This window comes from Oryctolagus cuniculus, chromosome 13 (genome assembly GCF_051225735.1).
Source record: "Oryctolagus cuniculus isolate XC-2025 breed Fujian yellow rabbit chromosome 13, ASM5122573v1, whole genome shotgun sequence".
Taxonomy (NCBI): domain Eukaryota; kingdom Metazoa; phylum Chordata; class Mammalia; order Lagomorpha; family Leporidae; genus Oryctolagus; species Oryctolagus cuniculus.
This window is the reverse complement of record NC_142879.1, coordinates 1,398,786-1,410,929: the sequence shown is the minus strand read 5'-3', so window position 1 is coordinate 1,410,929 and position 12,144 is coordinate 1,398,786. Positions and strand designations below refer to the sequence as shown.

The window sequence follows — 12,144 nt, the reverse complement described above, 5'->3', positions numbered from 1 at the left end:
CCAGGCCGACAGGGGGTCTCCGGAACCTGGCTCACCCACAGAGATCTCAGAAAGGCCTGGTCATAACACTCATGTCAGGCACTAAATGAACGAGAATGAAATTTTGAAACGTTTATTTGGAATAAAGGTGCTATGAGATACGCCTGCTGCCGAGAATGCCAATGTGCCCAATATCCATTTTCAAAATCCCGCCCATCTGTCAGTCCCCAGATCAAATGTGCCTTCCTCAGCAGCCCACCTGTGCTGGGACAAACGTCCACTCCTCACTGACCCAGTGCCTCTGCCTCTCGATTACACAACTCACCAGCTTACCCACTGGTGTCCTCCGACAGGCAAAGTCCCTGTAATTGTGCCCTACGCAAAGTATTCAACAGCTGCCAGAAAAACAGATTTAAAACAGTCAGTCTGAACATAACTAGTCTATTGCTAAGAGAAAACTGATAAGGAAAAACCTGTGGCTGAGAGCAAAGACAAGAAAGTGCACGTCTTCTGTACACAGTGCCCTTCCTATACGCACTCACTTCCCACACAGTGGCCCTCAGCTGAGCGTGAAAGCGCACCCCACGGAACACCTGGCCACGTGTTAGAGACCTCTGGGTGGTCACAGGTGGGGAAGGAGACCACCACCTACTGCAGAGCTGGGACGCTGCTACCCACGTGACGACGCTCAGGACAGCCGCACACAGCGCAGATTTATCTGGCCTCAGGTGTCAACATGTGCCAAGGTTGAGAGACTTGGTGTGAATGACGCAGACAAGAAAAAACCCAGAGCTGCCAATCAGTCTACTTCAGACTCCAAACCTTCCTTAAACCACCAGGAGTCACTTCCTCTCCCCACTGACTAAACAGGGACCTACGGGAGAAACGGAGCCGCCTTCCCAGAACGCGGCTGACGCACCACCCACAGAGAGGCCGGCACAGGTGCTCATGACCGGGGACTGCCGCTCCGTCCTGCTGAGCTACGATCTACTAACAACACAGCAACTAAATTACAGCGCAAAGCGAAGGCTGTACGTGATGACCATCTGCCATGCACCTACAGCAGAGGGACAGCCCTACCCACAGGACACTCCTAAATAATTCACCCCCGGGAAAGCTCAGCCAGCCAGACGCCCCCATCTCCACTTTCAGGCAGCCATTCATGCCACTGACAGGAAATCTGAAGGCTGCTGGACACAGCTGGACACGGCTGGAGACGCCACTCCATCGTTTCCCAGTGTAAAACCAGCAGCTCTCTCGTCTGAACCACTCCGCGCCCTCACACCGCCCTGTGAGAAACCTGCTGTGCCCGCGGGTCCAGACCCAGTCACACATCCCTCAGAACAGCAGCAAAGCCAGCTCCCTTAGCCACAGAGGTAAAGGCAGCACTGTCAGAGAGCAGCGGGATGGAGCGGAGTCCAGGGGAATCCAGAGGAAGTGAGAATTCACTGCCCCGCGAGCAGCCACGCAGGTGCCACGCAGGTGCCACGCACGCCATCACTGTAACAGACTTGGAGACCATCACTCACGTCAAGTAACTGTGCCGTGTTTGTGCGAGCTGTCAAGTGTGGCTGCTTTTCTACTTCACACCCTGCAGAGCATGTGCGTGTGGGGGCAGGGCCAAGCGTATCAGAACCAGCCTGAGGCTCGGGGGACAGCATTACTGGATTCTTCTAGAACCCGGGCCTACTCTACTTCACTATCAATTCCGCCCACCGCCTTCCCTGCTCCTCTTCCCCAGGTCAGGGTGAGGTTCAGCTTGCTACTTAATCCAGCCATCCTGTCTGTCCACTCCAAGATTTACAGACTCAGTTTATCTTACCAGGTAGATGACAATTTGGATTCTTATTTAAATGGCAACCATTTTTCTGCTGTTTCAGTAAACAACCCTGTGGACAGTGTATTGTTTCCACCTAGAGTTTCTGACAGAGTGTGCACTGGAATCCGCCACCCCAGCCGAGGGGTAAAGGGGTCTGAGGAGCCCCGAGAGCACCTCCAGGAGACACCCGCGCAAGGAGGCCGCGACACCCCGTCTGCAGCGGACCCGCCAGGTCACGGGCGTTCCCCACGGCTACCGCATCTGACCTCTGTCCCTGCAGTGCGACCACCTCCTTGCTCGTCTGGTTCTGTTACACCGATTTCCACGTTTCTGCTCTTCTAAAGCGTGACAACACCTCACCGGCTACGTCACCTATGGCCTAACTTCCTCCTCCCACCCCCACCCCCACCACGTGAACTCAGTTTACTCCACGGAGCAGTCAATCTTTAGGTGTTCATTTTGTCATCAATCCAGAGAAAATACTCTGATTTGCCCAGAACACGGCCCTTCTTTCCTGCACAGAGACAGGCTCCCTCCTCCTGTCTCAACTCCCGTTCTAATCCAGCCCCCGGTGCCCGACTCCAGCTCCCGTTCTAATCCAGCCCCCGGTGCCCGACTCCAGCTCCCGTTCTAATCCAGCCCCCGGTGCCCGACTCCAGCTCCCGTTCTAATCCAGCCCCCGGAGCCCGACTCCAGCTCCCGTTCTAATCCAGCCCCCGGTGCCCGACTCCAGCTCACGTTCTAATCCAGCCCCCGGAGCCCGACTCCAGCTCCCGTTCTAATCCAGCCCCCGGTGCCCGACTCCAGCTCCCGTTCTAATCCAGCCCCCGGTGCCCGACTCCTTCTGTTTCTTGGTCTTGCTGAGGCCCCCCTGCACACCTTCATTGCCGGCCGTCCTGCTCCCGGTTCCCCCACACCCAGCTGGCTCACTCTACCCCATTAAAATTCAGCTGAGGCAAAAGTACTTCTCCTCCACACGAGGGAGGATCTGTAGCTCTGCTGGTCAGAAACTGCCCAGTCATGGTCTTCCACCAGGGACAAAGGTAGCAAAGCTCTCTCCCTCCAGTCAAGGTCACAGCCAGCAGCAGCTGCACCCCCAACCACACTCACTCTGCCCAGCCGGCGTCCTCCTGGGTCCTCGACCAAGACCAGCACTGCGTGTGCAAGGCCTTCCAGTCTGCAGGGGGCCTGGTTCCGGAAGTCCTGCCCTGGGACACCCTCGCCCACCCTGCCCCGTCCAGATGCGGGGTGAGGAGCCGGCCTCCCACGGTGTCCAGGCGCCCACGTCCAGCGCCTCTCCCTGAGGCCCGCCCAAGGCCGGCTGCGAGCTGAGGTTACTGAAACATCCCGCGACCCAAGCCCAGGTCCTGCGGCCCGCGCTGACTTACAAGACGGAAGACACACACGCAGGCCTCTCGGAGCGCCCTGGCCTGTCCACTGGAAGGACCAGCACCTTCCCGATCGGCGCGGCCCGAAGTTCCTGGCCCCACCGCCATCAGCGCCGCTGGGTCACACGAAGAGTCGTCTTCCTAGCACTCGGCGACGACCACGTGGGCCCCTTCTAACAGCTCACCTCGGGTCCTCCACCGGCTCAGGACCACCTCACCCAACAGGCCTGGCCTGGCCAGCCCCGTCTACACCCGCGCCTCACTGCTCTTCCCAGCGCTCGGGGCCACCTGATCCACACTCATCCGCCCCGCCGGCCTTCTCACAGGCGTGGGGACCGGCCCTGCCCAGGCAGCCACGGGCGGACCTGAAATTCGCCAGGTCCACAGCAGGCTGACTTCCAGGCGGGTAATTCTGTGCGGTCCGCAGACACCAGCGGCCACCCTGCCGAGCCCAGCAGCACGGGAGGGAAGGCGGCGGCGCACACCCGGGTCGGCGCCTGCGCGCGGCCCTGCGGGGCCCTCTCGGAGCCCTGCGCTCCCGCACGAGGCGGCGGCCACGCTCGGGCCAGCGCGTCCGAGCGCGCCCGGCAGCCTCCCCATCCGCCGGGCCGGGTTCGCACGCCGGGACTCACGAGCCGCGGACGCGGCCCCGCCCGGGTCACCCCGCGGACTTCACCCGCCCCGCACATGCCCGGCTCGGGGGAACGCGCCGGCGGGCTCGCCGGCCGCCCACCGCCGCCGCGGCTGCGCTCGGGGCTTCCCCGGGGCGGCCGGCGACAGGGCCCGGCGCACACGTGCGGCGCCCCCGCCCCGGGAACTCGCCACTTCGGCCGAGTCCGGCCCGCAGCGCGGCGGCGGCGGCGCGCCCCGGGCCCGCGACTTCCGCCCGCGCCGAGCCCGCCGCTCCCGGCTCCGCTCCTCCGAGGCCGAGCGGCGCCCGCGGCTCGCGCACGCCCCCAGCCTCCCCCGGCTCACCGGAGACACTGCGCGCTCTGCAGGCTCATCCTCCGCCGCCGCGTCCGCCCGCGAAGCCGCCGCGTCCCTCAGGCTCCTCGCAGCGGCCGCGCGGCCCCGCGGGCGCTGCCGGCCGCCGCCATCTTCCCCTCTCCGGCTCCTCCTCGCTCGGCGGGGGCGGGGGCGGGGGCGTGAGGCGAGGGGCGGCGGGCCCGCGGCTCCGGCTCCTGCTGCGGCTCCGGCCCGTGGGGCGCAGGGACGCTCCGACCCGGGAGCCGCGGAGGAGGAAGTGGCGCGTCTCGCGAGACTTCAGCCGCGCCGCTCCCTCGGGGCGACTTCCGTCTCCGCGGGGCGCTCCCCGCCGGGGTCAGCGCGCTGGGTGCCGGCCGTGCGGCTGCGAGCGGCCTGCTGGCGGCGCCTGGCGGGCTCCGGCCAGCCCGCTCCCGGTCCTCCCGCGCGAGAGGGCAGCCGCAGCCTCCGCGGGAGCATCAAGCCCGGGGCAGCCGGAGTCACACTCAAAGTCTTCCGCCGCCGGCCCGCTCCCCCCGCCCCCACTTCCTTTCCCGCTGCCGTCGCCGCCCCACCGGAAACGCCGCCCTTCCCTCCGACAGTTCCGCCCGCGGCCCCGACGCCGAGGCCCCGCCTTGCCGGGGGAGGCGGACGGAGGCCAATGGGATTGGAGAGGCAGCTGCCGTGGCAACGGAGGCTGCGGTTGTGTTGTCATAGTAACCGGGGTGCCCCTCCCCGGGGCGGAAGGCGGGCGCCGGCCGCGCCCTCTCCCCGCCTGCCGCCGCGGCCGGGGCCGAGGCCCGGGGTCCCCGGCAGGGCCGGCCGCTCGGGGAGCGCTCGCCCGCCGCGCGCGGTCTGTGTCCGGGTGTGAGGGCGGGGTCGGCGCCGGGTGCTCTCCGGGGACGTCCCGAGGTGTTCCCGGGGCTCCGTGTCGCGCGGACAGGGGTCGCCGGCCAGGGCAGCGCGGGCGGCGGTCAGCACCGGGGGTGCGGTCGCCTCAGCCGGGGGAAGAGCGGCCGCGGTGGCGCCGATTCTAGGATCCGCTAGAGAGCGACGCAGACGGCCCTTCCGTCCGGCGGTTCGCTCCCCACGGCCGGCAGCCCCATGCGGCTCCCCGGTCAGTGGCCCGAGGACTTGGGCCATCAGCAGGGGGCTGCGTGGGAAGTGGAGCAGCTGGGACTCGAACCGGGCCCCATAGGGGACCCGGGCACGGCAGAGGGTGGCTTAACCCCAATGCTCATCTTTAACTTGCAAGTCAATGGGGCTCTAAAAATCATTCGCTGGATTCTCATTCTGCTTAACCCATCATCCCCCTCATGCTATATGTAGGGCACCTACACGGCTTAAACTTTGAAATAGTTACTGGTGAAATAGAACTGAAACCTTGGGACTTGGACGTCCCAGTCCCGTCTCCGATGCCCTGATCCAGCGGCTGGAGCGCAGACGTCATTCTGGGATAGCTGTCAGCCACTTCATGTCATGGAAATGCGTGGAGTTAATTTTGCTCTCCACAGACCCCTGAAGTATCCTCACCTAACGTCTGAGCCAAGAGAACGAGAATCCACTTCATGTCCTTTACCCCATCTGGTTTCAAAAAACATTCATTTATCTGAAAGGCAGTGTGACAGCGACAGAGACCGGCCGTCTGCTGGTTCACTCCCCAGGCAGCGGCAGCGGCCAGGGTGGGCCAGTCTGACGCCGGGAGCCGGGAGCCCCGTCAGAGGCCTCCTGCCTGGGTGCGGGGGCCGTCTCCCGATGCCTTCCCGGCCCGTCGGATCAGAGTCGGAGGCGCCCAGGCTGGAACCGGCACTCCTGTGTGGGCTGTGGCTTGCGAGCAGTGGCTCAGCCCACGGTGCCACAACCCCGGCTCCCCTGCCTTCAGTGCCGCGTGGCACAGTGGCTTCATGGGGAGGACTTAAGCTCCCGGAAACTTGGGTTTCTTCCTTACCGAACGTGACACAGCACTGCCGCAGCGCCCGGGCCGCGAATCTTCAGGGAAAGGACAGAGCATAACTTTACGGCAGTCAGCAGACCTGGGTGACTGAAACCCGCGCTCCCACTTCATGAAGCGGAGTCAAAACTGCACAGGAGCCGCTCAGGCGACCAGGTGAGAGCACTCAGGTTAGAGAAAAGCCGTCAGTTAAACCACCTCCAAGTCCCAGACTCCAGCTCGGAGAAAACGTCTTCAAGGACAAGAGTATTTTCACTGAACTTTGTGATTTTCTCATTTGGGGTTAGGAGCAGTTAACCCTTTCGTTACATGGCAGTAGAAACGCAGGAAAGGATGGACGAGGGAAGAGAGGCCATCAGCTATTAGAAAACAGGACAGGCCGGCGCCGCGGCTCACTAGGCTAATCCTCCACCCGCGATGCCGACACCCCGGGTTCTAGTCCTGGTCGGGGCGCTGGATTCTGTCCCGGTTGCCCCTCTTCCAGGCCAGCTCTCTGCTGTGGCCCGGGAGTGCAGCGGAGGATGGCCCAAGTGCTTGGGCCCTGCACCCCATGGGAGACCAGGAGAAGCACCTGGCTCCTGGCTTCAGATTGGGGCAGCTCGGCCATGGCGGCCATTTGGGGGGTGAACCAATGGAAGGAAGACCTTTCTCTCTAACTGTGCCTGTCAAAAAAAAAAAAAAAAAAACCAGGACAGGAGAACCAGAAGTAAAAATCAGACGAGTGAACAGGGAAAGCCCCGTGGTCTCCGTCTCGCCAGGGCGTGTAAATTCCAGCGGTGTCTTCCTCCTGGAGTGCGCTAGGCTGCATGAGAGGGACGCGGGAGTCTGAGGAAAGGGCCACGAGGCCGGTTGTGTCCCAGTTCCCTTGGCCAGCGTGCACAGCGCACCAGCCGCGCCTGGCGCCAGGGGGCCCTGCAGCAGGAGGCTCTGCCCTGACGGTGCACAGCGTGGACGAGGGCCTCACCCCCAGCCCAGGAGAGCAGCCTCAGCGGGAGAGCTGCACAGCCCAGTGCCCCAAGCCAGGTGACCAGGCGTGTGACACGGCCAAGAGCCAGCTGCTGAGACACAGCTTCTGTCTGCTTGTGAGGGTGGCCCAGCCCCCGCCTTTGAGTGACGGGAGAGCCCAGCAGTCTGCGAGCGGCCCAGGCTCCGCTGCCCGCTGCCCAGCGGGGTCTCCGTCCCGCGCCTGCTCCTGCGCCCTCACAGCCGGCTGTAAGGTTTCCACTCCATTCCTCCCGGTCACCGGTTCTCCGCCCAGGAGGACATCGTGGTCTCTGTTTTTAGCAGTGCAGGAGTGCTGGTTCCAGGATGGTGGCAGCAGTGGCCTGCCTGTTCCAGAAGGTTCTCAGCCAAAGAAGGAAGCTGAAAGTCACGTCTGTGTGTGCTTGAGGAGAGCCAGCTTGTTATCAGCAAAGCACAGGGGAACGGGACGCTGAGCTTGGAGTGCAGGAGCTGCGAGACCGTTCAGTCGCTCAGTTTCTCATCCCCGTTCTTACGGGGCAAATCTGTCTAAGCCAAAACAAACGTTCACATCTGCTCTTCTTTCATTTAATCTCCGAAGAGCACCGAGAATTTCACTGTGCTGGATTCTTTTTTTTTTTTTTTTTAGATTTTATTTATGTATTTGAAAGTCAGAGTTACACAGAGAGGAGAGGCGGAGAGAGAGGGAAAGAAAGAGAGGGAGAGAGAGAGAGAGAGAGAGGTCTTCCATCCAATGGTTCACTCCCCAGATGGCCACAATGGCCAGAGCTGTGCTAATCCGAAGCCAGGAGTCTGGAGCTTCTTCCAGGTCTCCCATGCGCAGGTGCAGGGGCCCAAGGACTTGGGCCATCTTCCACTGCTTTCCCAGGCCATAGCAGAGCTGGATTGGAAGCGGAGCAGCCGGGCCTCGAACCAGCACTCATATGGGATGCCGGCGCTTCAGGCTGGGGCGCTAACCCGCTGTGCCACAGCGCCGGCCCCCTGTGCTGGATTCTGTGTTAGTTTCCTGGGGTGCGTGTGGTAAAAAGACCTCGCTGCCAGAGACAGAAGTCTACGGGAGAATTAGGCCAACGAGCAGTCACACCACAGCGCGAGGTGCTGGGCCGAGGTCTTCGCAGCCGTTAGAGCAGGCGCCCACAGGGAGGCAGCCCTCCTGCACCCTAGCCGGCTACAACGTCCTTCCGAGCGACGCTGTGTAGGGTGTGGTGTTTCCAGTGCTACCACCCAGCAGGCAGAGGAGCGCACATAGTGCAGTCTGCAGGGAAAGTCCGGATGGCCGTGCATGTGCAGCGTGAGTCTGCGAGAATCGCCCAGAGAATGGTGAGAAATGGGGGCCGACATCGTGACGGGGCGTTAAACTGCCGCCCGCCGCGTCAGCTTCCCGTGTGCGCCCCGACCGGCTCACGCCCCGGCTGCTCCACTTCTGATCCAGCTCCCTGCTAGTGGCCTGGGAAAGCAGTAGAGGATGGCCCAAGTGTTTGGGCCCCTGCACCCATGTGGGAGACCCGGATGACGCTCCTGGCTCCTGGTATTTGGAGAGAGAATCAGCAGAGGAATCTCTCTCGCGCGCGTGCGCGCTCTCTCTGTAACTCTGCCTTTCGAATAAATAAATTTAAAAAAAAAAGAAAAGAAAAAGCCAGGAGGAAAGTGTTTCTGCTAAGGCGGCCAGGGAGACCGAGCCTGTGTGTGTGAGAGGGGCCGAGGGGAACGAGAAGAAACGGAGAATTTTCATGACAACCACGAAGCGAGCAGTGACCGCAGAGCGACGATGCCACCTGCAGTCCCTGCGCTGGTCTCCAGCCCTCCCCCTGCCACGCGCCCTGCACCACGCAGGCGGTTGGATCCCGTGACGCTGTGCTGATGAGATCCCAGAGGACTTCAGGAAGTCGACATCCAGGACTTCCCAGGAGAGGGAGGAGGGGAGAAGAATCGGGACCCACATTTGGGTCCACAAAGCCCAGGTCTGGATGCAGACCGAGCCCGTCCTTTCCTGAGACGCCCGGCCTGCGGGTGCGCTCTTCTCCAAGCCTGGCTGCCCGGCGCACCACCGCGCGCTGGTCTCGGCTGGATTCTCCCCTGTGCGGTGGCCCTGCGACGAGGTTACCGGCAGTCACTCCTGAGGTCGGAGACCGCACGAGTCTGTCGGAATCTCCCACTACGTGGCCACCACTGTTGCTGCTTGGGGTGGCCTTGGTTCTTCGAGATTGCCTGAACCAACAGCTGCATCCCCAGAGCTGCCCGGAACGTAGGTGCCGCGGCCTCTCTCTGATGGCGGAGAAGTCGACCCGGTGTAGACAATGCCCTAATGCCGTATCCCACTCTGACCACTACCACTACCCACCCGCAGATCGATGGGGACGGCCATCTCAGCACCGTGGCTGACCACCCCGTGCCGGCCATTTTGGATCTGCTCCTGGGAACCCAGGGGGAACGCGGGCCCAAGAAGTCCCGGCTAAGCCTTGGTTTAACCTCCAGCCGAGTGTCACCTTTGCGATCCTCTCCTCTCCTCCCTCAGCGTCAAGGCACCCAGGGCCTCTCCCAGTTATAAAACAACTGCACTTCCTCATCTCCCTGGAATGTGGCCAGTCAGGAATCTCAACATTCTTCTTGTTGCTATTTATGGTGGAGAAGTAAAAAAGAAGCAGGAACTGAACTGAGATAGAAGAGACAGCAGAGGAAGAGAAAATGAGAGAGAAACCGGGCACACACACACACACACACACACCCCCCGCTGCTGGCCGAGCTGTGCACCTGCTGTGCGCTGGGCGTGGCCGGGTCTGACTGGAAAGCAGGAAAGGGGGGCAGTGCCCCTCCCCCCATTCTGTTGAAGTCACAGCTTGGGGGGTGCTGTTGCTGTTTCTCAGACCCGTGCGCCCCCACACGTCATCTGCACGTGGCCTCCAGGTGACAGGCGCAGCGTGTGGCCTCCAGGTGACAAGCGCAGCGTCTGCCTCCTCCTCGCTGCCTGGCCGGGGGCCAAGTACGATCGCACTGAGAGCCCAGCACGGCCGGCGAGAGCCTGGGATGGGTGGCCGGAGACTGCGCCTGCCCCGCGGAGGCCCCGTCCGGGAGCCTGTGAACTGGGATGGCATCTCTTGTAAAGTGCAGGCTTTTAAACTTTCCGTCTGTTGGCAGTAATAACCCCATCTCTGCTGTGACCGAATCGTGTGCCATCTCAGTCTGTAACGTGCTACGCTGCTGCGGCTCAGGCGGGTACAGGCTGAGGAGCCCTCGTATGAAATGTTAACTATTTCAGAGTTCAGATTTCTTTATTTTGGGATTGGTGCATACACACAGCAAGATGTCCTGCATGGGACTCAAGTCTAAACTTGAACGTCTTTTATGCATTATGTAAACCTGATACACACAATATTTTCAGTTCACGTATGGTTTGGCTGCAACCTATCCCATGAGGTTAGATCAGAATTTCCCCTTGTGCTGTGTCATGTCGATCTTTACAAAGTTTTGGATTTTAGGACATTTCAGATTTTGATTTTTTTTTCATTGCAGAGGCTCAGTACTGCTAAGACAAAACTGCAACAAGAGGAGACTCTCAGTGGCTCTTCCTCAGGACTCTGGGATCAGCAGCTCAGAAGCAGAGCAGGGTGCAGATGGGGCAGTGAGGGGCCGAGACTGCGTGGTCCCCACTGTGGCTCCCGCCCTGGAACGGGCTCCCAACCGTCGGCACCTGCCGTTCACTGACGCGTGGTCGCTGTGACTGCAGCGCAGCCGTTAGTTACAAACAGCCCTCTAGGTAGGGCTTCCAGCTAATTCTCTAAGCTAGGCTGCAGCTGGTTAAGTTAGCGTGCAGTTTAACAGAACTTAAAGTGTGTGACTAAAAATCAAGAGGTGTGAACATAATGACTCCACTTGGGACTTTTGGTGCAAAGACTGAGAAGGAATGCAGAAGAATCCCAGGGTTCTGCTTGGAACACGGTGGGGAGACAGAGCCCACGGCGAGGGCCCAGCCTGCAGAGGCCTGGACGCGGCAGGAGACAGAGCACATGGCGAGGGCCCGGCCTGCAGAGGTGTAGACATGGGGGGAGACAGAGCACATGGCGAGGGCCCGGCCTGCAAAGACCTGGACACGGCGGGAGACAGAGCCCACGGCGAGGGCCCGGCCTGCAGAGGCCTGGATGCAGGGGGAGACAGAGCACACGGGGCCCAGCTTGCAGAGGCCTGGACGCGGCAGGAGACAGAGCACACGGGGCCCGGCCTGCAGAGGCCTGGACGCGGCGGGAGACAGAGCACACGGGGCCCAGCCTGCAGAGGCCTGGACGCGGCGGGAGACAGAGCCCACGGAGCCCAGCCTGCAGAGGCGTGGACACGGCGGGAGACAGAGCTCACGGCGAGGGCCCGGCCTGCAGAGGCGTGGACACGGGGGGAGACAGAGCCCACGGCGAGGGCCCGGCCTGCAGAGGCGTGGACACAGCGGGAGACAGAGCCCACGGCGAGGGCCCGGCCTGCAGAGGCGTGGGAAGCGTGGAGGCAGGAGTTCGACCAGCGCTTGTCTGGGGCTGAGGGAGCGGCTGTGCCGGCAGAACTCGTTGGAATGTGACCTGGAGCTGCAGGCCCGGGACTCAGCAGCAGGTGCCTGGTCCCTCCAGGTCGTTGAGTGCTCTCTAGGAAGCTTGCCTGCAAACAGGCAGGGGTAGGAAGGCGTTCATCTTACTTTTTCTCTTTTTTTTTTCATTCAGTTACTCTTTTTTTAAGAAAGCTTTTATTTAATAAATACAAATTCCACAGGTACAGCTTTAGGAATATAGCAGTTCTTCCCCCATACCTGCCCTCCCACCCCCACTCCCATCCCACCTCCTACTCCCTCTCCCATCCCATTGTTCATTAAGATTCATTTTAGGCAGGTGCCATGGCTCATTAGGCTAATCCTCTGCCTGCGGTGCCGGCACTCCAGGTTCTAGTCCCGGTCACTCCTCTTCCAGTCCTGCTGTCTGCGCTGCTGTGGCTTGGGACCCGCATGGGAGACTAGAAGGAAGCACCTGGCTCCTGGCACCAGATCGGTGTGGTGCACTGGCCGTAGCAGCCATTTGGGGGGTGAACCAATG

The 12,144-nt window shown here is 61.7% G+C and overlaps 1 protein-coding gene across 7 annotated transcripts in view; it reads right to left on the bottom strand.

Annotated features, from left to right (window-relative positions):
- Window positions 1–4,636, bottom strand: part of SMG7 (SMG7 nonsense mediated mRNA decay factor) — a 77,040-nt gene extending 72,404 nt beyond the window's left edge. For 3 of the 7 annotated variants that reach the window (XM_089311965.1, XM_089311964.1, XM_051841432.3), the window contains exon 1: window positions 4,162–4,300. Coding sequence is in view for 1 of the 7 variants with exons in the window: in XM_051841430.3 (XP_051697390.2) it covers window positions 4,162–4,190 (29 nt within the window). In the remaining 6 variants the exon portion in view is untranslated. Of the gene's footprint in view, window positions 1–4,161 lie in introns of all 7 variants that reach the window. The other 4 variants (XM_051841430.3, XM_051841429.3, XM_089311966.1 and 1 more) reach the window with 4 other exon arrangements.
- Window positions 4,637–12,144: the final 7,508 nt, after the last annotated feature.